This window comes from Nanorana parkeri, unplaced genomic scaffold, assembly GCF_000935625.1.
Source record: "Nanorana parkeri isolate BGI_ZX_2015 unplaced genomic scaffold, ASM93562v1 scaffold244, whole genome shotgun sequence".
Lineage (NCBI taxonomy): Eukaryota > Metazoa > Chordata > Amphibia > Anura > Dicroglossidae > Nanorana > Nanorana parkeri.
Window position 1 is genome coordinate 431,551 of NW_017306512.1, and position 25,165 is coordinate 456,715.

General features: G+C 39.2%; 1 protein-coding gene across 2 annotated transcripts in view; it reads left to right on the forward strand.

Moving 5' to 3' along the window:
• Positions 1 to 25,165, forward strand: part of ANO4 (anoctamin 4) — a 146,659-nt gene that overhangs the window by 80,534 nt on the left and 40,960 nt on the right. The window contains exons 5-11 of one of the 2 annotated variants that reach the window (XM_018556656.1): positions 310 to 410; positions 3,660 to 3,704; positions 4,451 to 4,582; positions 8,522 to 8,628; positions 15,502 to 15,557; positions 16,331 to 16,452; positions 17,821 to 17,955. In XM_018556656.1, the coding sequence (XP_018412158.1) occupies positions 310 to 410; positions 3,660 to 3,704; positions 4,451 to 4,582; positions 8,522 to 8,628; positions 15,502 to 15,557; positions 16,331 to 16,452; positions 17,821 to 17,955 (698 nt within the window). Of the gene's footprint in view, positions 1 to 309; positions 411 to 3,597; positions 3,705 to 4,450; positions 4,583 to 8,521; positions 8,629 to 15,501; positions 15,558 to 16,330; positions 16,453 to 17,820; positions 17,956 to 25,165 lie in introns of those variants that run through there. The other variant, XM_018556658.1, reaches the window with a different exon arrangement.

A 25,165-nucleotide genomic window follows, 5' to 3' on the forward strand; every position in this document is an offset into this window, starting at 1 on the left:
TTATTATTATTATTATTATTATTATAAGAGATCTGTGTTATAATACAAAACAACACAGTGATACAATTATATCAAACAATGCTTTGTGTGTGTAAATGCATGGTTCTATCTGAATGGTATATAAGTAGTAACTTTTTAAAATCTATTTTGTAACATAAAAGACAGTGATTACCAAAGTAGAATGAAATTCAGATGCTTATGTTCTGCAGGTTTAGGTATAGAAACAGTAACTAATGTTGCAGAAGTACTGATTTCTGGACAATCTTGGGATTCTACACTCTCACTTGTTTTTCTGTGGTCTCATTACAGTCATCTATCACCAACAGTGATATCATGTTTGTAAAAGTTCACGCTCCCTGGGAGGTGCTAGGAAGATATGCCGAACTTATGAATGTAAGGATGCCTTTCAGGTAGGTAGACACAGCCCATTTTATATTTCCCTGGTCAACAAATATGTCTAAGATACATTAGTTACATTTGGAAAGAATGATACAAAAAATATTGTTTGAAATACCAAAATTATTTTTTAGTGCTTAAATAAAACTGCCCTAACCACATGCCATAATAAGAAAATTCTCAGCAGCAACAAAAGAAGTACTCTACAGATACAACCAAAAACATATGTCCGCAGAGACAGTCAGTACTGTACTAACTCAACCAAAAACATGCAAAAAGACACAATCAGTACTGTACAAACTTACCCAGAAACATGTCCACAGAGACACGAACAGTACCGTTCTAACTCAACCAGAAACATGTTCGCAGAGATACAGTCAGGACTGTATTAACTCAACCAGAAACATGTCTGCAGAGACACAATCAGTACTGTACTAACCCAACCAGAAATATGTCCTCAGAGATACAGTCAACACTGTACCAACTTATCCAGAAACATGTCCACAGAGACACAGTCAGCACTGTACTAACTAACCAGAAACATGTCCACAGAGACACAATCAGTACTGTACTAACTCAACCAGAAACATATCCACACAGACACAATTAGTACTTTACTAACTCAACCGGTACCGTTCGAACTCAATCAGAAACATGTCTGCAGAGATATGACTAGTACCATTCTAACTCAACCAGAAACATGTTTCGCAGACACACGATCAGTAGTGTACTAAGTCAACCAGAAACATGTCTGCAGAGATGGAACCAGTACATTCTAACTCAACAGAAACATGCCTGCCAAGATATGATCAGTACTGTTCTAACTCAACCAGAAACATGTTCGCAGACACACGATCAGTAATGTACTAACTCAACCAGAAATATGTCTGCAGAAATATGATCAGAACCATTCTATCTAAACCAGAATCATGTCTGAAGAGACATGATTGGTGCTTTACTAACTCAACCAGAAACATATCCACAAAGATACAGTCAGTACCGTACTAACGCAACCAGAAAAATGTCTGCAGAGACACAATAAGCACCAAAATAACTCAACCAGAAACATCTGCAGAGTCATTGTCAGTACCATACTAACTAGAAACATGTCTGCAGAAACACAATCAGTACTTTACTAACTCAACCAGAAACATGTGCACAAAGACAGTCAGGACTGTACTAACTTATCCAGAAACATGTCCACAGAGACACAGTCAGCACTGTACTAACTCAACCAGAAACATGTCTGCCGAGCTACAGTCAGTACCATACTAGCTCAGCCATAACAACTATGCAGATATGGTTGACGTTGCTGCAATTTTACTTTATTCATGCCTGTTTTGAGTCAGTGCATCAGAAAATATTAAAGGACTAGTAAGACTGTAGCTAGCTTTTTGAGAAGATGGTCAGCAACAGAAGCCCATGTGTTTTTCCAGTACAGGTGTCCTTGACAATTGCAATTAAAAAAATTGTTTTCTCCATAGTTTATGGTAATTATTTATTTAGTATAACACGTAGGGGAAAATTAATTGAGAGTGAAAAAATTAGCTGCATGTCGGTGAGGATGATGCCCTGATGAATGTCAGTTGTGTAGAATGTACAGTTGTCATTGTCCCATAGATACGTAATGAACTGCCATCCAGACAATCAGCGGGCTCAGTCCTGTACAAACACACAGACAATCACACAGCTAGTGGAATTAATCTTTTAATGGCTCACTAGAGGTTATTGGGGACAAGTACAAATAAATTATGTATACATCATTTATAATTCATGTCTTAGTTTATCGCAATGCTATTAAGTGAGCCACAGTACAGAAGAGCATCAACCGCCTACAGACTAAAATTAAAGTAATGGTGCACAGAGATAATATATATGTGCAGCTTTTGAAAAAAATAAACTTGTTTTTTTACCTGCGTAATACATGCTGTCAATAACATTGACCTGCTCTTGAAATCCTATGTTATTTATATACTTATGTACGTCATATTTATAGATAGTGGTACTAGGCGTTCTCATACATAAGCCCAAATATGTTGATTTGATTCTCTAATTTAGTACACTGTAGTAGTCTTCCCATGCCATTATAAATACATTTTTACACCAGATTTGACCCAAAGCATTTTATCAAGTTTTATACCAGCACTCGCACCATATTCAACACCATAAAAAATGAAATGACCCTTGACTACAGGCTAGTGACCACTATGACTGACAGGAGGGGAGCGACTTTAGAAAAGCAAAAATTGTTGGATTTAAAGAGTAGAGCCGTAGTATCCTTGCTGGCCCCTTGACATGCTTTAGTGAATAATCCTGATGGGTAACAAATAATACAGGTATGGCTTTGGCTTTGTTGGCTTTGCACAGCATACATTTCAAATTAGAGTGACATACGGTATTTAATTAAGTCATTTTCTGGCAGTAAGAGAACAGTGCATGGCTTATTTATTTAGGGTTCCTCATACACAGTGGAAAACCAGTAAACCATGCACAATAGCAGGTCTTATATACTTTTGCTTAATAATACAGAGAAAATAAATAATGTAATTAATAGTAGCCAACATGTAATCAAATTCACCAGCATAGATATATGTAAGCATCTTTAAACTAGTTTCTAAATACTGCTGGTGGGATACATCCATTACTAACACATGACCCAGTAAGGTCCTACTGTGTGTCTGATTCAGCAGTCCTTGTTTTTTTCATGTAAGTGGGTTATATTGCTGCCTTCGGTAGGTGCTGTTAACAAGTAGGTATTATATAGTCCATATTTTGCATCAGAGTATAGCTATACTGCAAGGTTACTGCACATCATTGTTCTTTGCACTATTTCTTTAAGCCCTTTTTGTGAAAATAATAGTAGTGTTCCCAGAAATTAAAATAGATCATTTGTGATGATATTGATGTTGCAAGACAGGCATGTGTTCAGCTAAATGAGCAAAAATCATGATCATCATGTGGCTGTATGACAAATATAATTTCAGTACCAGATGAGGTATCTTAGTGCACAGAAGCCTTGCATATATGTTGTGGGTGTTGGTAGTATGATACATAAGGCGAACAAGGTGTAGGGGGCATTAGTTGTGTATAGCAATGATGACACAACAGTCTCCTGCTGACTGCTGTGTGTGTTGATCTCTCTAGTCTCTTCCTCCACCTCTTACAGGCTTCTGTCTTCAATCTCCTTTGCTTTCTTGTTAGTTCATACTGTAACTGTCGATGGGTTTTCTTCCCGACTGGCTTCATTTTTGCTGTTCTTCCAGGAGAAAAATCTATTACCTGCACAGACGATACAAGTTCATGAGCAGGTCAGTCTGACTCACCTTTGATTTTTATCTCAGCTCATATTCAATGTGAATAACTTTTCAAAGTTGTGGACATTTATCTGTGAAGTCCTGCCAAATGTAACACAGATTTTTATCATTCCACGGTCAGCTATTTTTACATTTATGTGGGAACAAAATTTACACTATAAATAAAGCAAAATGCAAACAAATAACAACAGGAAGTATATAGGCTGCCATGGCTGGCCCCTCCTTATGAAAATCCTAGTTTCCTGGCTGGCATGTTGATCTTATAGCTCCGGTGCTTTTTAAGGCACTATCCCAACACAAGTATGCAGATTCAAGACTTCACTCTTAGGCCCTTTTCAGACGGGCACTTTCAATTCCGATCCATAGGGGATGCATTGCACAGATCCCCTGCTGATCGAAACAGATGTCACGGTTGTGACCCATGTTGTTAGACGGCACCCATGCCAATCTATGTGGAATCGGATGTAAATGTGCATGTGTCTGTTTACATCAGATTACCTCCAATTCGGCACGGTCAAGTCTGTTGAAACGGAACTGTGATCCGTTTGTTTTTTCAGACCTGGCCAGAGCCAAGGTGTAACCAGATGTAGTGTTACAGACAATATCAATATAATAGAGTTTGTATTTTAAAATGTATATTTGTAAAATACCAAACAAATAATTATAAAAATGTAATGCACTTATGATATCTTGGATGTTAAAGGCTTTATGTAAAATATATCTCTTGTATGCTTTTTAAGGATGGAGAAGCAATTAAGCAGGTTTCGGGGATGGCTGCCTAAAAAGCCTATGAGATTGGACAAGGAGACAATTCCAGACCTGGAGGAAAATGACTGTTACACTGCACCCTTCAGCCAGCAGAGGATTCATCAGTAAGTTAGGTTTACGTTAACCTGGAATTTACGTCAGGGGAAAACACCTATTGATCAGCCACATTCAAGTTACTGTTTCTGTTCAGTATTCTGTTACTTATTCATGATAGTCTCAAATTAAATAGCGCTATGTTTGCCATCATAGCAGCCTGGGTGGTCCAGGGTCAAGATTGAGTGGGTGGGGTTGGACTTGAAGGTAGTTAAAACATTGTCACTCCCTGCTTTATTCATTGGTTCCACAACGTTAGTTTAAAGGATGGCTCCAACTGCCTGTCAGAGTATTCCAAAGTGCAGGTTACTTTGTTGATCCAACTGCTCAATGTTGCTTAGTTTGTGAACTACTACCGCTTCTGTCATGCCCCAAAAGTGGGACACATTTCTTGATCTACTAAGGACTTAATTAACTGTGCTGTAGAAGATCCCTAGGAGCTGTGAACTGGATGATGATGACGTGCAGGAGAAGAATGTATTACCAAAAGTGCTGCTTCAGGATGTTTGCAATCAAGTATCAAAGAGATGGCATGGTGGCCAGTTAGGTAAGCATTAATAGGACTACAGGACTCTAGTCAGATTTCAACAAGACATGTATTCCTGTGCTACTAGCAGCAAAAGATTGTGCCAATAACCCATGGTGCCCTTGGATATTTTTTTTCCTGGCCCTGTGCCCCTGTGCCACTGAGGGATTTGCCTGGTGTAGCTTGTGCAAGTTGGGTCATTTGTTTCTTGGATATTTTTTCATCCTTATTGACATAAACCATCACCATGCAAAACTGAGAGTAGCTGTAGCCTGGTGTAGGGGCTTATGATGTGGACTTTTTTTATATGTATGTAATGGGAAGCCCCATTGAAATGTCCTGTAATTTCTAGTTATCAGTTATGAGTCTAGTTAATGTTTATGTCAGGTTATTTCCATTCTTTTTTGAATTTTTTAAAATAATGAATAGGCTTTTGTATAGAATAAGCCTTAAATAGTTATATAACTTTAGAGGATTACTAATGGCAAAGCCAAGGTCTGCTGCAGAACCAAGCTAAGTGTTTAATTGACTACCTATGATAAAGTTGTGTTGAGTGCCATACATGGTTGAACATGTAAAGGCACCTATCTTCACAAAATTCAATGTGTTTATAGACATGAGATAACATTGGTGCTGGATTAGGTTATGATCTCATGTTTTTAGGTGGCTGCAAATGGACCTGCTGGCAGCTACAACTATTCTTACAAGGTTACAGGGCACTCTGCAATGTGCTACACATTGCTTAACTCATAGGAAGTATTGTGCCAACACAAATTAATGCCCTCTCATAAGTATGGGCAACCTTAGCATCAGCTTAAGCAAGGGTTATTAAAAATAATTCAACAGTGTTCAAATATAAATCAATTTTATAACACATGCTTTTTTACAACTTAACTGGAATAAAAAATCGGTTAATTCCCGCCATCCTTTTACTACATTACCAGCACCAGGTGTGCATTTCCTAAAATCTATCACTATATGGTATGATTGGAACTGAACAATGCAGCAACATGTTCAATACATTTCTAATGAAGCTATTATTTATGTGCTGAGAACAGAGAAGAAAGTGACGGAGGGCAATTATAAATGCTGGCTAATGGGGATTGTAAGTAAACAACTGCTTACTTCGCTGTATGTTCAAGAGCACTAATGGTTTATGGGGTATCACGTGGCAGCTTGCAACTCTTCATTTTTGTATGATAACAATAGTGACACAGACACAGTAGACTGAAAAGAGGTACAGTTTACTGTGTACACTTTACTAACCTTCAGTTTGGATATACAAATGTAATAAATGGTGTCTAGGTGTGCTTATATTTTTCTATATCCAGGGACAATGGATAAATTAACAAATTTGATAAATTTGCATGTCTAACTTTTCTCTTCTTGGGCTTTAAGATGTGTCATCACAGGCACATGTCAGTATAAACATTGCTTTGTTTACAAGCCTGTCTGCAGTCTGCATTATCAGTTGTACAGAGCAACATGACTGCAGGCCAGGACTAAGAACAACAAGGTAGGTATCTACCACATATTTATTTTTGATTCTGTGTTTTCACTGTTGGGAGCTATAAATGAGGATTTCCATATTGTACCACACTCTTGTAAACCAAAGAAGAGACTGATTACAAATTGCTAAAGAAATGCAACCCCTGAAGAAATTTAACTAAGCAGTATCCGTCTCCCATTCCATGTGATAAAAGACAGGATACTGTACAGTGCATACTACAATCAGTCTAATTTTTCAAAACACTGGTCTGGACTTTTAATGACAGATCTGAAAGCATAGGAAAAGGAAATGCAGACAAATAATAAGTTATATTTTCAAGTTGCTTGTTATCTCTGGATATATTAAAATTGCTTGTTTGTTTTAAATTAGCATTAAAATCTACATAGTTGCCAGAATCCTCTTCTTAAAAAAATGTAAATGTAAACCTTAATTAAATAGTAATCCAGTGGGTTACATGTTTTCAGTACCACCCTCCCGCTGAGCTCATTACAGTCTTTAATCTCTATTATCTTTAATACACAATTTAATCATTTTTATATTATTATTATATTATTATTATTATTTGCTATTTTACTTTATTATTTTATTGTAATATTAAGGTACACTGCAGGGATATGCTGGTAGGTTAAAGTGACACTAAACTCAGGAGTTAAATCTTTAAAATGCATTCAAGTACCCTATTACTGTAGACTGTCAGCTCCTTGAGCGCAGGGTCTGATGTGAATGTGCAGTATGAAAATTGCTGCGTAAATTAATGGTGCTATAGAAATAAAATAAATAATAAATATCTCAGATATATCAGTGCTGACACATCAATTATTCTAAGAAATGACTAGCACCTTGTCTGCAAGTACTTTTAATTATCTTCAAATCAATTTCTGAGCACTCCCAACAGCTCCTGGATCCCAGATCCACACTCTACCAAAGATCTTGGCTTCTGCAGGAGTTTGAGCTAAGTCCAATATGAGAGTCTGTACTGGACACTGAAGCTTTGGATTTCAAATTTAAAAAAAGCCTTTTGATGTTGGAAATGAATCAAAGCAAAGGTTAAAGCAAATCATGAGTAGAAATGTAACCAAATTGGTGTTTTTATGTTTAACAAAATATCTGTACTGAGAGAAATATAAAGGTTGCCATTGCTGACTTTCTTCTGAGAATTCTAAATGCCTAGCTTGTAAAATATAGATCCAACAATATTAATAACATCTGAGTCTCCCACAACCCAAACAGCTATACATACCTGACATCACTGGCTTCCATAGTTACAAAGTTAGTCAGGTTAAAAAAGAAGACACATGTCTATTGAGTTTAACTAGCAGATAAAAACCAAATAAGCCACATTTGATTGTGAAAAATACAAACAGAACTTTAAAAAGCATGGCCCAATTTACTCCAACAGGGTGCAAAACATTCCTTCCTGATTCCTAAATGCAATTTCATACTCTCCAACATTTTTTGAAACAATCTACAAAGTTGGCTAGAGCTAGTTCCTGTCAAAGTCCATTTCACATTTTCACAGCCAATTCCAGTTCCAGGTCAGTGACTCTAGCTTGAAGCCAGATACAGCCAGATAACCAGCATTTTTAGAAGGTAATGTCAACCATTGCATCTCTCAAAGTACATGTTTCTTTTAATCATTGAGGTTTTCGCTTATTTGATGGATTAACATTCTAAAAGGTGACATTGAAAATATATTTATAGTGGCTTTATAAATATAATACAATAATATTGTAATAATAATTCTTGGAGCCAATTGTTGTGGCTCAGTATGTCCTCACTTGCACCAACACGTTTTATGGAATATTTATTTGGTGGAAACACTCTACTAATGAAGATGCTGATAAAGTAGGACCAGTACAAGTATCTGCTCTATTATTTTATTTGATACAAAATTGCCTCTTTGTTATCCCACAGTTTTATCATAAACAACAAAGACACCTTTTTCAACAATGCCACAAGAAGTCGGATTGTGCATCATATTTTACAAAGAGTTAAGTACGAAGAAGGGAAAAATAAAATAGGTAAGTCCTGTAGCTCAGATTGCAGGTACATTTAAAGCCAGAAAAACATACAGATGTTTTTGTTTTTTTGCTAACCTTTTTGTATAGGTTAGTTTTGAACTTTCCTCCTGCTAGTTTGAGGTAATGTTTCCTTATTCTTGATCTCTGCTTCATAATAAAAAATACTGTCCTTCTGAGCCCTATTTGCACCCTTAATGTATTTAAAGGTTTCAGTTATGTTCCCCCTTTCCCTCCTATATTCATCACTCTACAAATTAAAGTGTATGTTATGTAAAAAAAACATTTTTTAAAATTTTTTGGATATCTTGGATATTTTTTGGACATTCAAGTAGAGCAACCAACATGTTTCGGGGCTCCAATGCACATCCCCTTCATCAGGACTTAATGAGAGAAATCATGTATGGGATCTACAATCCCTGCATCTTGAAAATTGTATTGCGTTGTGAGGAGAGTACTTCTGGCTTGTCAGCAGTTGGTTTGGTAGCCAAACCAGCCAAACTAAATACTCCCTTCACAACCTAACAACAACAAGGACACAATGTTTCTGGTGACAAATGGGAATTTCTATCACTCTCCATTGCTAATGTGTCTCAACAAATCAAGCATTTTTACAGTATCCAAAAAAAAAGAAGCTTTTGGCTTTAATGTTTTTCTGCTAAATTTGCTTATGTACTGGATTTATGATCTGTCAGCACTATCACACGAAGTGTCCATAGCCCTGTGTAAGCTGCGACCCTGGTGCCTTGCACAGGATTTTCATTTGCTCCTGGCAGCTGAATGGAGTGTATGTGCTGATGGGGAAATAAAGCTGCCCTGCATGGACAAAACACATGTTTACTTTAAGTATCTTGAAAGACTGCTAAAACAATATACAGTTGAGGAGAGCAGGACATAGACTATAGTCAGACAAGGGCTAAACAATGGAAGAGACACTGACCCCAGAGTACAAAGGGAAGTCCATTTGGATCTCTCAACATGGGTCACAAACTCACACAAAACCCTTGTAAATATTTTGTAATAAGAGGCAGCTTGATGTGCTATCTGCACTTTGCTTGATAGTTTTCTTCTATTATTTTTGTTCCTGTACCATAATTGAAAGGACACAAAGATAAAATAAGTATTGTGGCTGACATAAATAAAACACAGCAAACAAAATGCAATATACCAAGAATCCATATATTGTAGATTACACCAATTTATCAACATGTGTGGTGGAACATTATGTATTCCCTAGATTACTTCATGGGAGGAAGAGAAACCAAGTAATTTAAATTTCACAAACAATAAAAGAGTCTTTATCCTGGGATCCATACTGTATTTAGGTGGCTATATATATATTGTGAATTATATTAAATTTTTGTAGACATCGGTCTAAAATTGACAGTTGTAGACAGTGGGAAACAAATGTTTTATTTCCTGCACAATATCACAAAGAAGAAGGGGACATTTTGATGGTATTTTTATTATACTTAAAGGTTCTGTCCACCCAACACTCCTAGTTCAGTAACTGATGATACCATGAACTGCAAATCAGATTCTGATATCTCATATGGACTCCAGCAGTGGGAAATTCCATTGGAGTTTCATGGTTCTGGTTCTTCACACCACTAATATAGAGTATTATGCTTGCTGCTGGAACATGAGTGTTTTCATTCATCCGCCTGCATTTTCTGTAATGTAAAATAAAATAAAAATCTGAGGGTGAGTGAGGCCCCATTGTCATGTCTATGACAGATAGATGATGGTGGAAGCTGAGGTCCAGATATAGGAAGATAGTCAATTAGGTGCTACTCAGAGCAGAAATGATAGTCATGGTTGACTGTCCCTTTAGAGTGAACCTATCTTGCAATATTCAAAATGTACTATTAATATTAGAGTTTGGGCATTCAACTGTTACACAACCAAATTAAACCATGTATAGCGAAATCTATCTAGGTATTTGTGGTATATTGTGGTATATACTGGGACTGGTAGCCCAAAAATAATCTGTGCTTAGCCCTATCTGCTCAAAAATACTATCCTATAGCAGCAGTGTTTTAAAACTCAGAGAGGGGTATTTACTAATGGGCCAAAGGATCCAGCCGCAGCTTCGGCTGAACCTTCGGCTCACTTTGGCTGCTGGACTGAACCTAAGGGCTGCTGTATGGGCTATTCACAATAGCCCATAAAGCAGCCGAAGGCAGCCAAGCGGCTCAGCTGAGTCAAACCCATATGCTTTGGCTTGGCTGAGCTGTAGTGACACCCGAAGCGTGGAGAAAGGTCGGCCAAAGGGCCGACCGTTCTTCACGCAAATGGCAGCTGGACAGCTCATTAAACAATAACAACTAGACAGAGCTGGCCGTGACATCACAGCTGGCTCCGCCCAGTTGTTATTTTTTGCCCAGGACCTGCTAGAAGACTCTGGCAGGTACAGGCCAATAGGAAACAGTTGGACGGAGCTAGCGGTGATATCACCGCTAGCTTCGCCCAATCGTTTATATTTTGCTGGCATCTGCCAGATTCGATATTATGCGGCACTGTCGTGGACAGCGCTGGACATCGTGATTGACCATGGATTACGTTGGTGGAGCCATTTTTGGGGGCTTTTTTAAAAAAATAAAAGACTCGTCAAAAACTTCTCTTTTGTTTTTGTTTTTTTCAATTAAAGGAATTTTTCTAAAGTCTGGTGTTTTTTTTAATACTTTTCATTTAACCCTTTAGTGAATGGGAAGGGGTATAAATACCCCTTACTCATTCACAAGGGGGGAGCGCATCTGGGTGCCCCTATATTAAAGGGGTACCCTGGTGTGAATAAGCCCCCCTGCCTGCACCCCCACAACCAATGCCCCAGGACTTGTGGGGAAGAGGCCCTTGTCCCCATTGGCATGGGGACAAGGTGCTTTTCCAGGGCCGACCCTGGAAAAGCACCCTCCCAGTGCCGAGGGGATGTAACTTGGTATGGCAGGGGGGGGATGCTCGCTCGTCCCCCCTCTTTCCTGCCCTGCCAGGCCTGTGCTCAGTAAGGGTCTGGTATGGAATTGCCACGTCCACATTTAGGGTTGCTCCTTAAAATTTCTAATACAACAAAAAGGCTAGAGCGCACTCACTGATGGGTAAAAAGTCCCCGAACGTTCCGGCAGTTGACATTGCCTCACACCCACACAGCCGCGGCTCAGCCTGGCCAGTTGAGACCGCTGTGTTTAAACAATCACCCCCGACAGCTATTAGACTGCTCTCCGACATCTCCAAACGAGCTGACACGCTGTATGCTGACACCAGCAACGTGAGTAAAGGTTTTACAGTAGTGGCGCTTTTTCATTTTTGTGATTTTATACCTTAAACTTTCTACCAGACCTTAAGGGCCTGATATGACTTTATGCGGGAACCCTACACACTTTTTTTTAAAATTTTACCTTGGGGTCCCTCCTAACTTTGCTACCAGACCTAAAAGGTCTAGTATGACCTTGGGGGGATCCCCATGCTTTTTTTTCTTTGCTGTGAACAATGCTGTGAAAACAAGTCCACTCCAAGGTGTGCAAAATATATCAAAGGTGCTCTTCCAATGTGATCAATACATCCACATCCACCCGTGCAGCTATCTTCAAAAAGCACTGCACTCACCAGAGCTTCCTGGTCATCTATTTAAAGATAGACCATCTGTGGTTGTTCCTAAAAATCAGCCTGCTCAGTTAAGCTTCTCTTCTCCTCCTGTAGCCGTTCATCCACTCCAGCTTATATCCTTCAATCCACCCGCATATACTCTCTGATCTCCACAGGTCCAGATTTAACTTCCTCCCCTCTTATTTGGCAGCTCTCCCAGGCTCAGAAACAACAAATACTACCTATCATGTAAAACCACTTACAAACACTTTATTAACAGTAATAGATTGCAGCAAACAGTTAATTAACACAGCGCCAACGGCTTAAGTCCAGGTAGGGAGATAATCTGCAGTAATCGTGGTGTGAAACACAAACGAGGCAGGCTCTCAAAAATAGGCTTTAGGGAAACCTCAACTCTGGACAACAAAACACAGAGAGCGCCTCCATTGCGTAAAAACTTTTTAATAAAGTAAATTTAAACAGATGCAAACCTACTCACAAAAGTCGAGTTTAAAAAGCATGAAACGATAAAGGCATGAGAGACTTAACCCGCCGGCATTGGTTCTGACGAAGGAGGCGTGACCTCGGAAACGTTAACCATCAGGGAGGAAGACTAGCCGGGCGGGTTAAGTTTCTCATGCCTTTATCGTTTCATGCTTTTTAAACTCGACTTTTGTGAGTATGTTTGCATCTGTTTAAATTTACTTTATTAAAAAGTTTTTACGCGATGGAGGCGCTCTCTGTGTTTTGTTTTCCAGTAATAGATTGCACTCACAAGTTAAAAGAAAAAATACTCCTTAAACAAACAGATCAGCAGTCCTATCCACTCCAGGGCGTCTGTTCGTGACAGTGTCAGCTTGCCCCAACCTTGCACTGTGTTATACATGGAATTTTTTATGTTTGATGTTATTTTATTAATTGATGTATTTGTTGGTCAGTTGTTTATTTAGCACTGTTTGCACTTGTGAGAGGAGAATATAGTGGGGGAGAGAGTGCGGTATAGATAGGTATAAATTTACTGGGACTGACCCTAAAATTTGAGGAGCATTGTGGGGATTCTTTTTGTAAATTCAATATGCAAAATATGAATTGCAATGGAATTGAAATTTTAATAAAATCACATGTATGGACAGCTGTAAAGCCAAACCATTGTGTAGCACTGCAAGTAGGAAACAGAGCCTGTGTATGTAACTAGAAAATACTGTATGTCTTCCCCTATATGTATATAATTTTAAGTTATACATGAAAGGTTTCTAAAACATGAACTTATTTTGAAAAGATTGTTTGTATCAAGCAATTGTTAGGTAAACCAATAAAACATAAAAAAAAAAACTATACCTTGTTTTTAACAGTCAACAATAATTATGGGAAAGAAGAAGAAATGCTGATTTATTATGTACAAAATGCAATGTGAGAACACCACTGGCGAAGAGCCGTTATAACCCCCTGACCTTATGGACCCAAGAATGGTTACCCCTCCATCCTCTGCAGTTAGGTCATTGTCTGCAGATTTTAGCTCCAGTTTAAGACATTGACTTTTCTAGTTGTGTGATTTGCCCGTCTCAGCAAATGTGTGTGCACATTATGGATTACTCAAGTGATTATGATAGCACTCTTCTCTTTTATGCTCCTTGATTATATAATGATCATAAAGGTGCTGGGGCTGTATATGAAGCATGGTCAGGACACGAATCTCTCTTGTAATCAGTATGAATGTGTTACTCATTAGGCAATAACTCAAAGCATTTAGTGAACAAATTTAACTTTAGACTCCTGTAGCTAAGTTGAAACACATAAACACTTATCCTGTTTGACTTTCACAGTTGAACTTCTTATTTTGTATTCGGTTAAATTCACAGAGTTTCTGTTTTTTCATGCATAGAGATGACCAATAAAATTAACTTGTAATCAATTTTAATTACATGAGCTATTAACTGCCTAAAATGAATCAGAAATATATTTTCATATCCTTATAGTGTTTGCTATATGCTTATACCAATATACTCATATACAGTTTAGTGGCTTTAGGGCTCCCTCAAATTGAATGAATAACTACTAGGTCAGTAATAAATTGTACATTTAAAAAACAACTGCAGCACAATGAAGATACCCTACAGAACTATAACCTCTTATCAATTACAGCCAAGGAAGGTGCCATCTTGGACTACAGCTCCCATGGTGCTGTACATGTGATTTGCTATAACACTAGCCGCTTTAATTAACCTTTCCATTAAATACATCTATTGTGGAGCTTGTAGTTCAGTTTTCTGAGCCCTTATACACTGATGGGGTTTGCATACAGCCATTGTGGCTCATCATGGTATTAGAGAGACTGTCAAACATTCTTCCTTCTTGTCTAACTAGTATGGGATAGTGTCACACCTCACATCTGCCCCCTGCCTGCCCACACACACACAAACAACTTCCTATTGGCCCATCAGTATGGGGGGGTCTCAAGGGATACCTGCTACTTTTGTTTTTGAGGATACATGTATTCTAAAAAGGTTAGTGCACCTTTATGCCCCTTTTACACCTATACTGTGTGGTGCATCAACGCATGTGCATGAACAGGTATTACATTAGGCCAGCCTCTTCATTCCAATGAGGTGCCAAGGTGCCACAATCAATCTAAAATTACATGTGTGCCATAGTGTGTTATGTATTGAAATGCAGTTGTGTCTGAGGTATGTTGCTTTAGTGGATTGCGTTGCCAGTTAAAATGCGGTGTGCGCATTTCTGTGCATTGCTGAAAGGCACATTAAAAGTTGCGCATTTCCACAGTGCATATATGTGAAGCAGGCCTAAAGTAAGCCTGTGAAGATTAAAGATTGTATCTGCCCTGTGAACTCTATCACACCTGCTGTAAAGTCTTTGAGACAGCTCAATACCGTTGTACTCATCATGTACGTATTCAATGCAGGAGGCAGATTCTGCCCCCACACTCTGCAGAAAGAATGTTCATACAACACCTCCAGCTGCCTGCAGGCAGCTTTCATTTATTTTCAGAGTGTGCTGGGACCCCCTAAAAGCAAAGCTTTCTGTTATACAAGTTCTGTCCAAAGCTTAGAATGTTATACACAGGCCCACCCCTTCTACCTCTCCATTTGATAATAATGCTTGATGTGCCATTTTTAACATGTGGGCCTTAATAACTCATTATGTGAGGATGTTGGGAGAGCTTTTAAACTGCATAAAATCAGAGTCAAGAAATTCAGAAGAATTTGAAATAGTAGCTTTCATTGCAGTTTGCATAGAATACATCTAATGAATATAACTTTTCCTACTTTTTCTCAGGTCTAAACCGCTTGCTTTCAAACTGCACCTATGAAGCTGCATTTCCTTTACATGAGGTACAAGTTAAACACGTATTTTACAAAGACTTTCAGCATAAATTCTATAAGAACCCACACCAGCAGGCCATGCTTAATGGTCACTGAATCCTAGTGCATTGCAGAGTTTACTTTTTCTTGTTAGTATTTTATTGAAATGTCATAAAAACATTCATTAAGTTCTGCTGGCCCAGATTTCAATCGCGTCGCACCACACCGCAGTGAAAGAAAGTACTGCATAAAGTACTTATTCCAGCACACACCACTGCAACACTGTAGTGTGAACTCAGCTAATTTAAAAAAGGGCAAATTGTCTGGCCCGTGCACTGGAGCTGAGCTGGAAAAAGCGAGCGGCCAGTGCCACCCAAACGCATCTGGTGTGAACAGGTCCTAAGTCAAAAGTTTGTGTCTTTGGCAAAATGTGTTTTTGTTTTGAATATTTTCTGACAATTTTTGTAGACATTAGGGCTTATCTATCTGGAACATTGACCAGAAGCAAAGTGGATTCTGTGCTTCCACTTGCATTTATGGGAAATGTGAAAAAAAATCTGTTTTTGTCATTATACTGGTTCATATTAGGGATGCACTGATATATCGGCTGCCGAAACATATTGGCCGAAAATGGCACTTTTGGCTCAATACAGAAAGTGCCATTTTCCTGCTGATACATCGGCACATCCCTGCTTTCTTTCCTCCCGCAGTATTTAGTATGTTGGATTAGGCAGACATGGGAAAATACATTTGCATGTTTTCCAGTTAATGAACATGAATCCTTTTTCTGATTTGCATTTAAGGGAGGCTACAGAAGTAAGAACTCAATAAAGACTCATGGAGCAGACAATCACCGTCACCTTCTTTTTGAGTGCTGGGCCTCCTGGAGAGTGTGGTTTAAATATCAACCCCTGGATCTTGTACGGTGAGTTCATTTCAGATTTATAGCAGTTTTGCACATAGTCAGCATATGCTGTATAACTATTTTGGCCTTTTACTCTTTTTGCAGCTTTTTAAATTTGTTTTTTACAAGCTGCTATGTTAATTGCCTTACTCTCAAACCAGCATGAAGAGTATGAGTGTGGTAGAGAAATTTATATTGTAAGCTCCTTTTGGGGGACACTTTTGAGATCCTTTTGGGGTCTCACTTCTATATAAATACTGGAAATAAATACACAAACCATAGGCTTTATAAACAATATTGTCTGTCCTGCACCTTTATTTTGAGTTATTTACAGTATTGTGTTCATTTCTTTGAGAAATGTTCAGATATTGTTAGTTTCCATTGGCGTGCGTCTACAGATTTTCATAGTAGCCAATTCAATGTTCACACAAACACAGCATTCATAAGATTTAATTTCATAAAGCATAATTTAATTAGTATTTTAATTACCATACTTTTGCATTACCATTATTATGACTACAATGAAATTGTTAGGATATTTATTTTTTCCAGTTTACTTAAGGTTTTACCGCATGCATGTTACTATTTGCAGTAATTTGTATGTAAAAGTCAGTTCATTAAAATTTTTCTAGTCATAGAGTGCAGAAGGGTGAGAACCTGGCAGGTGTTTATTGTTGGCTGTGTTCCTATTGCAGAGATTTCCTCTCACTTCACGTCCAAGCAACAGGTGTTAGACAGAACAGGAAGAAAAGAGAATTATACTCAATGAGACACAGTCTGCATTTTAAACCTTAAATAGATTCAAACCCTTCCCCACTCCATCCAAAACAAAAAAAAGTTGGGGTTCTTTTATGACTTTCTAAATGAGAGTCACTGCTCTCTGCAGGAAAAAGCCATAAGCTGACTGGTCAGTGATTCATGATCGTAGAGCTCTAGGTATATAGAACCAACATGTGGCAGCTGCAGTGTCCCATGCCTGCTTTAAGTATTGAGAAGAGTACATTTTACTCTCTCCAATACGTCTCCTTTAATTATTTTTCACTATGGAAATGTTATTCCTGTACACTAATTGTTTCTAACTATTGGGTTGTGGCCCTTCATACTGACCTATTGTCTTTTTTATTTCTGGCTTTATATCTTTTTATCAAAATTGTACCAAGGAGAACTGGAGGAAAGACTATTTAGGTCCAGACACATTCATTTACTGAATTTAGTCTAATGATATTTCCTATCATTTTATTTATTTTGCAGAACAACAGCACAAATATTGATGGTTGCTGTACTCATTTTTCAAAGCTAATGTATGTTTCTTGCATTGTAAATTACTGTATGCTATAATAACCACTATGAAACTTACACATTGCTTTTCATATCTGTGTCCCTTTACAGGAGATATTTTGGTGAGAAGATTGGCCTGTATTTTGCATGGCTTGGCTGGTATACAGGAATGCTGTTCCCAGCAGCAATAATTGGATTATTTGTATTCCTGTATGGAATGTTTACACTGGATAGCTGCCAAGTCAGGTAACCCTTATTCTCAGAATTATTACACATTGCTTTTATTAAGTTTGCTAAAACAAACTAAGTTAGCAAATTGCCTGCAAATGTGCTCATATATCTATCAATTTGAGCCGATTCGTTTATTTTGTTTATCTGTTATAACTTACCACCGGCCACTGAATGGCCAAAAAGTGCTTGAAGCCTATTGTCTGCAAACACAGTTCGGCTGATGATTTTCCAACATGTTCCTTCTGCAAAAGTTGATCTAATGATCCATTTATGTTGAGGGGCTATTGTCAACAGCGGATTGAATTTAAGCCGATTCCTGCTGAATCGGTCGAAATTTGCTCCGTGTGTACATAGCTTTGGTGTTATCAGCCTGCAACAGGAGGAGAACAGGAGAAAAAAAAAAGAGAGTAAAAAAAACTAACTGCTTAGAAAAATTGCATACAGTTACATATGGTGCTAAACATTTTGGGTTTACATACACTTTAAAGCAACCTTCAGTTTTTCGTTTTTGTTTTCATTTTTTGAATGGCCAGACTTACTCTAAAAAATGTTTCTTTGTTCTTTCATTTTTTTTTTAATGTCCTCATGTCTCAAGACGGCCGTGCCCGCACCAAGCTTTGTGCGTCCATAGACACACAGCGTGTGGCTGGCCACGCCCCCACCCTTGCAGTCACAGCTTGACCGATGGCAGAAAAAGCCTATGGCGTCGGAGGAGACGAGCGGCTGCAGGTAAGTGTGGGGGGAGACGGGGATGTTAGGAAAGTGCTGGGTGTTTTTTGCCTTAATGCACAAAATGCATTTAGGTAAAAAAACACCCAGCCCTTACTACTACTTTAAGTTCCAAGTGTAAATGTGTATGGACATGTTGTTACAGTGTAATCAATCACTATGCAGGAAGCTTAGGATAAAAATCTAGAAGGCTAATTTCATACCTCTGTATTTTAGTGCAGTGCATTAAAAAACCCCGGCTAGCTGCATCTCTTCTGTAGTTTACAACAAAATATGCCTTCCATAAGGATATTAGAATGTTAATTGTAAAATGCATATAAAATGTGTCTCATGAAAGTGAACGTAGTCTAAAATCTTGGGGCTTTCCTTCCTGATTTTGTTGTTGAAACAAAGATTTAGAGATGTTTTGCACAACTTTGGCTCCTAGCCTGATCCTGGGTAGTGTCTGCTGCTGAATAAATTCAAAGTAATTGGAGGCAGAAGGAGATTGAATTATAGACGGCCTATGCTAAGACTGCAGAAGCTGACTTGTGCCTGTTTCCAAGTTTATTAGCTCAGTAAACACTGAGAGTTGTACCAATTGTGTCTATATGAACTTTCCCTACTCCTCACCATATAGAAAGAGGGTGCACAGGGGATGGTTGACAAGGTAAAAGGTAGGGATCAGCGAATCTGCCAGGGTTCAGTTTGTTAGGGGTTCATTATTCTGCCTGAAGTCTGTGAAACCTGAACTTGGCATCAAGTCCCACTGAAATTCAGTCCATTTTCAATGCTAATAGACACTGCCATGGGGGACATTTAACAAAGCAAACACTTATAAAAAATTATATACGGCAGGTCAATTTCTTGTGAGTTTGAGTGTGATATGGGAAAAACACCAATGCTTTTAGTCACATGCTTGCTTTACCGGCCCGTAAAAGTGATCTGGCGACAGCTGAGTTGACAGATTTGCTTCTACTGTAAAGCCGGTTGCCGACTCTACAAATATGAACAGGGTCTGTTTAACCCCTTGGGGACCCATGACGAAATGATCCCATCATGGGTCGTTAAGGGGTTAAAATAAATAAAGTGAAAGCATTTAATTCTGTAGAAACTGGCCAGTGGCACGACAGTTTCATAGTATACTTTCTGAGCTTCTTTTTTTCACAATACCACACTGCATTGACTTAAAAAATTACTAAAATGTGAAAACAGAGTGCATCAAAACTTCAAATCCACAACCTTACAACTTGACTAGCGACAAGTTTTATTGAAGATTTGCAATAACAACTAGAATGTATTATTTGTATTTTTATTTCAGAGACAATAGCCACATACATTGTTTAGTGGCTGGACAGTATGTAAGCAGCTTGGTTGCACTTCAATATAAGAAGGCATGTTTTATCTTCAAATAAACACTAGAGTATATACAGTGGCAGACCTAATAACTAAAGGGCCCTGGTGCAAGATTTTATCTTGGGCCCCCCTCCCAAGACGGGGGTGGGGGGAACAGTACAATGCAGAATGGCACCGGCTATAGAAGAAGACAGCAAATCCCAGCAATACAATATACATACAGTGTACAATGTATTGCTGGGATATGTGGTCCTCTATAGCTGATGGTACATATACAGCGCAATATACCATCAGCTATAGAGGAATACAACAAATCCCAGCAATACATTTTTACAGCATGTGGGGGGCGGTGCAGGTAGTCTTACCTGCACACTCTTTAAGCAACTTTCTTCCGAGATCTTGGGACTGTCGGCAGCTGCCGTTCCCCCACACTGCGGTCTCCCTGCAACGACGTGATCATCTTGGCGGGCAGCGGCGGGAGAGAGCTCATAGCTGGGAGAGGCAGGGAGCAGGTGTGGCGTAAAGCGTGCGGTGCGTGTGGAGCCGCAAAACAGGGGCAACTAATCGAAAGCTTACTAATCGATGATGGAAAATGTTGACAACATTTTCCATCATCGATTTTGCAGCACACAAAAAATTGTTTAGTTTCATGTTTTGATTCGGATTTTGCGTTGCCCGATACTCATGTAAGGTTCCCGGGCGGGCCCCGAAGGCTGGTCGGGCCCCTTACATGGATATCGGCCGTACCCCCCTGACGGCGGCCCTGCCACTGAGTATATACTGAGTATATATATTTGAGGGCCAGTAGCCACAAATATTGTACATTGCAGTTCAGATGGCAGGGGGCATCAGCTACCATCTAGAGCTGCAAAAAAAGCTATACTATAACCACCTCCAGTGGTCTGAGCCCCACTTTGTCCAAATTATTTTTACTGCAATCCCTCCAATTTTTTTGTTTTTGTTTTTTCTTATTTTTTTATTTTATTTATACATATGTATTTTTTTTTTAAAGCTTTTTTATGTTTATAATTTTTAAAATGTTTTTCCATTTTTTTTTTAAAGTAAGACCATCCCTGCCCTCTGATCCATGGGTGTCAGGGATTTACCACTGACTCGAGCTGGCTGAATACGCATTCGAGGTACTAGCCTTCCCTGCTGCATGTGTCTGAGAGGGACTTCAGTGCTGTGGGGAGGATTTATGACTAATAAGATGACTTTTAATTAAACTAATTAGACCTGGACCACAGAGAACCACCAAGCAACCACTGCAGATGTTACAGAAAAAAATCAATACTAAGAAAAGACCAAGCACTTTATGGGTATATGGGCAGAAGGGGGTTGCAGTGCACCTAGGGTAAGGGTGTGCAGTATTGGGTTTTTACTTTTCTTTTTAAAGGATGCTTTTGCTTTTCTTTTAAATGATGCAGTGAGGTGCTGTGAAAAAAGGCAGCTCTTGAATGCACTGTCAGCAACAACTGACTGATGGCGACCAACACAGCCCTGGCTCGGCAGGGAGAAAAGGAGCGGCACAGGCTCCAGCTTCTCCTCGGATCCCTGCTGCTCTCCCCCACCTGTATGGGCAGAAGGCTCTGTGTCCTCGATCTCTTTTTCTATTTCAAAAGGGAGATGTCAGGGTCTATTTAGACCCCTAATATTTCCCCAAAGCCCCCCCAACAGTAACCCCCACACACACAGACACTTATAGACACATATTACTAGACATGCGCAAAGACTAAACATTTGTTTTGGACGAAATGAACGGAAACTAAAAATGTTTTCATTAGTTTCATATAACAAAGCTAATTTTTATGCTATTTTGAATTTGGCCACGAGCGCATTCTGCACATGCGTACCGTCATCCTGGAGGCGGGGCACATGACGTCACATACCGCACACGTCTGTTGGGGGGGGGGGAAAAAAAAAGGGGCACAATTTTCTGTTCTCGCCTCGGGCGCAAAGGGAACTAGCTACGGCTCTGCTTATGTCATCTGTTTATTAATAGTAAAAATGGAATGGTCATTTCAGAAAGATCTTTTCTACATTACGGATTTAGTCAGGACCATAAATTATATGTGATAGGGCCCCATAGCAACACAATTAAAGGGCTCTCTTGCCTCCATAGCTCCATCTCATAGGTAATTATTATAGTGATACAGAATAGTAATTGCTTTCATAGCTATTGTCTGAAAATAAACACCTTAATTTTATCCAGATCTGTTTGCTAAATGCTGTGCTACCTGCATAAATATCTATGCAACCAGATAATGTGGGGCCACCTTGGAAGTTGCATGGTCTGTTGTGCCTATAGTTATGGCCACGGTATCAGTAGTTAGCTTTGGATGTCTGTATTAGGTTTGCTGCTGTCTTGCTTATTGTACAGATTTCACACAGTTGTGGATATGCACGTAATTTACCATAGAAACAGGATCCTAGAAATGCTCCAAACCCAATACTCCTAAATTAAGGAGTTTAAACAGACGTTCAGTAACATCTTGGGCATATCAACTTAATTTCATTCCCCATGCATGTAGAACATTTCAATGAAGCTCCCGTTTAGGATCCCTTTCTGTTAATGCACTCACTCGCTGTAGAGTAATCATTACATTGTTGTAGGTAGCTAAACCTCAGTCATGACCAGGAATCTTTAAAAGTACAGGTTTCTCCATTGAAAATATAAGAAGCAATATACAGGTATGTCATAGATATGGGTAAACACTCTAGATCAGCGGTTCTCAACCTGTGTAACTTCAGGACCCACATTAGTCCTCGGTCATTAAGTCGCGACCTAGGTGCACTGCAATGGAATGCACGGCAGTGTGGGCTGCTGTGCTGTGACGGAGCTCCATCCATATGTGCATTGCTTGTACAGCTCCCTTGTGTGCCATGTAGAGGTGCTGGGAGCCAGAATGTGATGTCACTCCGGTCCAGGCTCCTCTACAGGAGACGTGAGGGAGCTGTAAGCAATGCATGTATGGATGGAGCTCCCTCGCGGCCATACCCACCCCAAATCGGCACTCTCTGCCGGGCAGGATATTTTGAATGGCTGTGCTGCGCTAGTGGGAGGCTGAGGAACCTCTCACCTAGAAAAGTGGAAGGCATGCGGCGACCCACTGAACACGGGGTCGGGACCCACTTTTGGGTCACGACCCACCAGTTGAGAACCAAGGCTCTAGATCATTAGTGGTAGGCTTATGTTAAGGATCAAACTCTGAGGAGTGCACATTCTTCACTTTTAGCCTCTGATGGTACAGCTGACTTGGTTTTGGGATACTTTAAGGTTGTGCCTCCCAGGTTTGTCCTAATAAAGACACCTGACATACAGAAATCTAACAAGCAGATATAAAAAAAATCAAAGCAGAAGGTTGGGTTGTGTGGCAGACAGACAGGGTGACTGGTCAGGGTCCAAACCGAGATTATGATCATGATAATTAGGTGAATACTAAAGCTAACAGTGCACTCAGCTGCCTGGTGATTTGCAAACTCCTACTATTTACCCAACATGAGAGCGAGAACTATGGATGTGGGGGGATTAAGCATCTGACCAGGGTAGTCACTTTAAGTGGGAGCCACTGGCACATTACCAAACCTTTTAAATCTGACGTAAAATGGGGATTGCCATTGCTGACCAACTTCTAAAAATGTTAGTTGACTGTCTGTTCTGCTTACCCCCTGGCTTTTACACTTTTTTGGGTCGCTGACCTGCAACAAGTGTGTATTTTAATGAAAGTTACCAAGAAATGCTGAAGTCCTTCAGCAAAGGCAGATTTATTTTAACTTCCTTTGATATGAAGAAGCGGAATATATATTAAGGTACCTCAAAGTACTCTGATACCAGTAGTCTGTTGTAATTGAATCTGCTGATGACATTTTTCATTGTCTCCACATTGATCATGTAAGGTACCTCCTTGCCTGTACAATGTTTAAAAAAATCATTATATTTACTCATTTTAATAGTCTACAGTTTAACCTTTGTTGAACTACGCTTTGATACATTAGTTCTGCATTCATGACTCAGCAAGGTGCTCTCTTCTAAAAGAAGCAGTGGGTGGTTGGATTACAACAGTCTCTTTTTTATTTCATACTGAAGCAGTTTAGTGCTCACTGTACTTTATGTAGTAATTAAAGAAAAGCTGCACAGTTTAGTATATACTAACATGACCACAGAAACACCTTTGTGTGATATGATCTCAATAAGATTTCTAGTGGATCTTTAAAACCCTCAAAGAAAAGCTTTTACCTTCTGCCTGTTTAAATTATAATTGAAACTTTAAACCTTCAACTAAAGCTGTCATTATTATATATCCCTTTACCACCATCTGCTGCATACCACATGAAATTTCAAATTAAACAAACAGTGGAAGTGCAGAGCATGAGGCACTGGCTGGCAGTTTTGCGGACGGTGTGTATATGTCATCTAGGTTTCTCATCTACACATGTGAGGGGCTCCAGGGTTTATAGCTAATGTGAAGAAAACAAACTTTTGTTTTTTTTGCAGAACCTGAATAGGTTCTGTTCTGGAGCCTGGAGGCTTTGTAGAGTTTTGGTGGTGATAAAGCCTCCATTTATAGGTCCACATCTTATCTGGCAGCCAGACCTCGTTATTATTCTTAGCTGTTCACAGTTGACTAATGATCAAGGATCTCTCTTGCTCTCTGTACTGTGTCAACATGCTGCTATGTGAAAAGGCTGAGTGCCAACAGAACACTAAAAAGGTATAAGTGCTGCCTGTTTGGTTTGGGGAACCCATTAGGGGGCACCCTGTCAGTCAGGAAGTGACCTGAGTTTAGTTACTGGCTCAGACGAGCTGATTTTTGTTAAACAAAGCCTTCCTGCATTTAAACTGTGTTTTATTGCGACCTTACTGAATAAATGTGCAGGACAAACCTACTTGGACTGTTCATGGGTGTCCATGTCTTGTGTATGGTTTACCACTGCTAATGCCAGTTAAGCGTTTACCCTTTACAAAAAACTGAGTGTTGAACTAAGGGAAAGGACAAACAGTAGAAGTGAATGACAAAACTTAGAAACTCTGGTCTTGAGGTGTTTTCATTACTTCTTCTGAAAACCTTATATGTCAGGCCCTGGGTAGGGTGAAGATGAAGCTCAGGGCAGGCAGAGGTAAGGCAGGGATACACAGAGTAATAATTCAGGCTCACACTAT